Below are 4,995 nucleotides of genomic sequence, written 5' to 3'. Positions count from 1 at the left end.
AATAGAACGAGACGATTTACCCCTTCATTTTGCATACCACCTTAACCCATTTTTTCTCATTTCTTCACAAAATGCAAAAAAAAAAAAAACAAAAAAAAAAATGCAATGGGTGTAGTACCCCCTTAATTCCCGAGAAAATCTAGTATATACAACCATATCCCATTTCAGCCTCTTATTTCTTACAAACACGACTCATTTTCAGCCAGTGACTGTAGACCATTGATTTTATGATAATGTTGTTACGTAATCAAGCGTGTGATATAATATTTACATGTGTTGTTTGAAAGACAAAGGTACATTGTTTATGTGATCATAGAGAAATGCCATGAAAATAATCGGTACAATTACCGAATAGCGTGCAACTTGCTAAACTTAAGTCCAGTCCTCGTTTACGGAGTTTAGGGTTGGGGTAGGACAGTCTCGTAATAAGACTAGAGTTGCACCCTATTCGGATTACATACTGACCGACCCTCATACTTCTTCAGTTTTCTTTCTTTCTCCGCCTCTCCTAATCTTCTTAATTTTTTCTGCTTTTCCCTGTTTTGGTCTCTCTAAAGATATTATCTTTACTTTTTTATCTACAAGAGTTTATTATGTATTTAGTACTGCAGATAACCAAATCAAAGGTGTACCACCACCACCACCACCACAACCACAACATTTCCCTAGTTTCTCTTTACTTTTTAATCGGCTACATTTTGAACACAAGATATTTGAAAATTTACGTCAACATTTAATACAAGTTGGTATACCTGTATTTTCTTATCACAGGAGTATCCTATTCAGCTTACAGTAATCTACTCTGGACATCATTAGGCGGCTTGACGGAGGCCAAATATAAGAAACACCTTGTGGCTGATATTATACCAGCAGTACCAGGCATGACAGAAGCGCTTGGTAGGTCAGCCACACTTTAGGCCAAAAAAAATATCATCATATCATGCCGACCCTGATTTTTCAGGATATAGGGTCGGACGGTTGAGGGCAACACAACAATTTTTTTTGGCCTGATGCCTAGTACCCTTCCCACCCAGATCCGTTTCCCCCACCCCCACCCCACCCCAACATCAATTTTACAAGCACGAATTTGTTCCGAAAATAAATCGGCAGCACTAGGCATGAATGCGCGAGAGTACCATGAGTTCGGGTGTGGTGGTTTTGCTCATTTTTAATCGAGAGGGAATGCTTGTGTTCCATCGAATTCACCAAGCATGCAAGGGATTTCCTCATCCTGTTGTTGTAATACGCGATGCTAATTCAAAGTTTAAGGAATCGTAAAGATGAAATAAACTTATAATATTTGGGAAAAAAGTGACATTTTTCTTTTAAATCGCACTATTTTATGGTAATAGAATAGAAATAGAAATTATCCTTTACAACCAAATAAAGTGTCCACGGCAGCAAAAACGTTTAAATGATGGTTTAGGCTGCGCATTGACCCATTATTTAAGTTTTTACTGCCTCGGACACATTATTTGGGTGTAAAAGACCCTGGGGTAAAATATAATGCATTACCTTTACTTTATTTCTTAAAGTAAAGTTTATCCGTTACTAATAGCGATTATATATGGTCCGTAGTAGTACTAGCAAGATTATCAAACTACTACTTACTATCTATAGTTGTGAACTAATGTATGAGAGTCACTCTATAACTTTGATGGTTATAAATATTGTCAGTTTTGGACAGGTTGCTGCCCTTGACAGTATTTTTCATATGTGGGGACCCCGACCATTGGACTATTCCAGTTGAAATCCACACTCCCCCTGTGGAAGATTTTGAAAATATCTTCCACAGGGGGAGTATGTTTTTCAAATGTAATCGGTCAGAGTTAATCATTTTTGAATCCATACTCCCCTGTATTATGGCTTTACCTATCTCTTTCACAACTGGAGTGGTTAAATCTTCCACAGGGGTAGTGTGGATTTTAAATGGAATAGCCCATTACCGTAAAGTTCCATTTACAAATTGAAATTTATTTAAGTAAGAGTGTTAATGTACCTAAATTAGGTGGTATTTTTAGGTAAAGTAACGCGATTCGCAAAACACAAAAAGGGGTCATTATTCAAACCGCTTGTTCGCGAAAGTACAAACATTCCCCACATAATGTCGCTATGATGTCATAATGTGAGGGCTCCCATGCAAATTTGTGAATTTCCGGCTATGTACAGGCAAAATTATAGTATAGGCAAAAGTATAGGCAAAATTGAAGTCAGTAGCTTTTGGAAACATTTTACAAGAGCGAAATGAAAATCATTGATTTTACTGTATAAACCAATGGTGGACCTCACCCCCCCTCTATGGTAATCATTGACGGCCGGTTCTACCCCCGGGTAAGGAGCTGGGTAAAAGTTGTATCACTAAAATGAGCGCAAATGATGAATCTACTATTAGCTTAGGTCGTTTGGGGATAAATGCGTGTGTTTTTTATGACGGATACAAATCTTTACACCCCCCCTTCGTAGTTCTACGGTTATACGTATCCTATGTGTTTCCGTCAGAAAGGGGTATATTAGAAATATCGTTCGCGTGTTGAAGGGGCACTGTTGAAGGGCAAAACATTCGTGACATTTCCTTTAAAAAGGGGTTTTTGTTATCCTGAAAACTTATCGATATGAGATGCAAAACGGTGTTTTCAAAGTTCACCGACAAGCATGAGTACCTGCGGATACACGGAGTGCCGGAACGGGGGTTGCATGTATACATGGTAGATACTAATACAATTAAAACGAATTAAATTCTTATCCACTTTCTCAGAATCCGGAGCCAGTGTTTTGGACATCGGCTGTGGCACCGGAGCAACCAGTACACTCCTTGCAGCTGCCTTTCCAAGAAGCACTGTTTTGGCAGTGGACACAAGTGATGAAGCGCTTGAAATTACACAATCGAAAGTTCTCAAACAGAACCTTAATAACATCACCGTAGCGAAACAAGACGCGTCTAAGCTTCCTTCAGACTGGTCAGGAAAGTTTGACTTAATCTTCGCTAATGATATGGTACATGATAGCGCCCAGCCGGGAGACGTATTACGTTGCTGCTACGAAGTGCTGAAGACTGATGGTACATTCGTTATGAACGATATCTACACCCATAGCTCAATGGCTAAGAATATCCAGTTCCCATATGCACCGTTGGTTTATAACTTCAGTGTTTTTCATTGTATGCCCGTATCCTTAAATGAAGATGGTATGGGATTAGGTAGTGCCTGGGGTATTGAAAAGGCGGAAGAAATGATAAGAGCTGCAGGGTTTACAGAGGTCCGGTTAACACGATGCCCAACGGATGTGGACGCGATGTTCGTATGTAAAAAGACTACGGGCGAATTTCTCGATAGGAGTCTTAGTAAGCCTTAGGCTTAAGGTGACCTTGCGGCTACTTAGCCTAGCCCGATCTCGAAGCCCGAGTCTTAACTGTAGCCGGATTTCTTGAACGCAAATTCAACCTGGTCTTAGTGGCCTTGTAGGCTTAACGCTTGACAACCGCGTCCCTTTCTACCAGCGACTTAATTGTATAGGCAGTTGGAGGTAGATGTGCATGAGCTGTTGTCCTTCACGGTTTACCGTACTAACAAGGTTACCAGCGCAAAGACTATAGACCGGCGGTCTTGTGCCTGGGCTTACACCGTACACAACTTGATGCAAGACTAGTATTTTTTTCTGTTTTTGTGTCTTTTATGTATTATTTTATTTCCACTTTACTTTATTATGAGTCCTGCTTGCATGAATGATACTTCTATACTTTTTACTCGACTCATTAATTTTTCTTTGCATTTCAAAAAGGGTCAAACTGCAAGCCTACAGAAATGGAAACTTTGATTCCCCTAAAAGTAGGCCTAAAGCAAAAATTGTTTCACACTTCATTTTTACGCATGTTTGTCAAAAGTAAAACATTATTTAAGGATAATTTTGGTGCAAAAACAAAAACATAACCAAGCATTTGACAACCATCGTGCATGCTATCTACTGCTGATATTTTCATGTTCTATTTGCGAATTAATTTAGCATGAGTGCATTATGATGATGATGATGATGATGATGATGATGATGATGATGATGATGTATTGATGTATTGATGATGATGATGATGATGATGATGATGATGATGATGATGATGATGATGATGATGATGATGATGATAAAAGAAGGTTTTGTTTCTTGATCATTCAAACGTTTCAAGAACTGTTCCTTCGGGTAAGTTATCGAAACGACTCCGACAACAAAATAGAATTGAATTACTGCATATTTTGCAGCCACTGCTTTATGTCATTGAAAGCAAGGCGTCCGATAATAAGTCTCAGGCAAAAAAGAGGAAAGCATGGGAGCAAGTTCATGTGGAACGTCAAGGTTTTTGGACATGTCAAATATGGGGGGGGCACTTCTTGTAGCAAAATATCGTAAGGTTAGCAATATTTGTTGAACAGGAAGGAAAGGGTTGCTCCTATTTGTTGACCGTTACAAGTTGGTATCCGAATACTTCAGAAAAGGATCCTTCCTCTCCTGAAGACGCTCACGTCAGCAAGTTGACGTCGAAAATTGCGTCTCGCTTTAATTGCACCCCTTTGGCACAGTTGCTCCAAAAGAAAGTTCATCATTCAAAATGAGTAGGCCTTGTAGCAACAGCAGGGGTAACTGACTCGAATGAACACTAAAATAAAATGGTGAAATGTTCAACTAAATCGAACAATAATTATTACTTAGGGTGGGGGCTACTCTATGCTACTCTAAAGACGGCATCTGTTTCGATTTCTCAAAAATATGAAAGAAAAACTTACAATTTAAGCAATTTGTCAATTGAAATAGACCACGGCTTGCGACCTAAGACCTGCTCTGAGGCAGGGCTACAAAAAGCCACTGTAAGCCTGGCCAAACAGGCTTGCGTAGACTACGGCTACAGAAGACTGATTTCGAGAAATGCAAATTTTACCGAAGCCTGGGGCTAACCCTACAAGCCTGGCCCACAGGCTAACGAAGCCTCGAGGCTATGGTAGCCGTGCTTCG

The 4,995-nt window shown here is 39.7% G+C and overlaps 1 protein-coding gene across 1 annotated transcript in view; it reads left to right on the top strand.

The window, feature by feature from the left end:
* Positions 1-3,958, top strand: part of LOC140167540 (S-adenosylmethionine-dependent methyltransferase Rv2258c-like) — a 7,210-nt gene extending 3,252 nt beyond the window's left edge. The window contains exons 4-5 of the mRNA XM_072190844.1: positions 772-897; positions 2,756-3,958. Coding sequence (XP_072046945.1) covers positions 772-897; positions 2,756-3,351 — 722 coding nt within the window. The 3' untranslated portion in view covers positions 3,352-3,958. The remainder of the gene's footprint in view (positions 1-771; positions 898-2,755) is intronic.
* Positions 3,959-4,995: the final 1,037 nt, after the last annotated feature.

Source organism: Amphiura filiformis, chromosome 13 (assembly GCF_039555335.1).
Source record: "Amphiura filiformis chromosome 13, Afil_fr2py, whole genome shotgun sequence".
Taxonomy (NCBI): domain Eukaryota; kingdom Metazoa; phylum Echinodermata; class Ophiuroidea; order Amphilepidida; family Amphiuridae; genus Amphiura; species Amphiura filiformis.
Note: the sequence above shows the minus strand (reverse complement) of the source record. Positions and strands in the feature narration are given on the sequence as shown.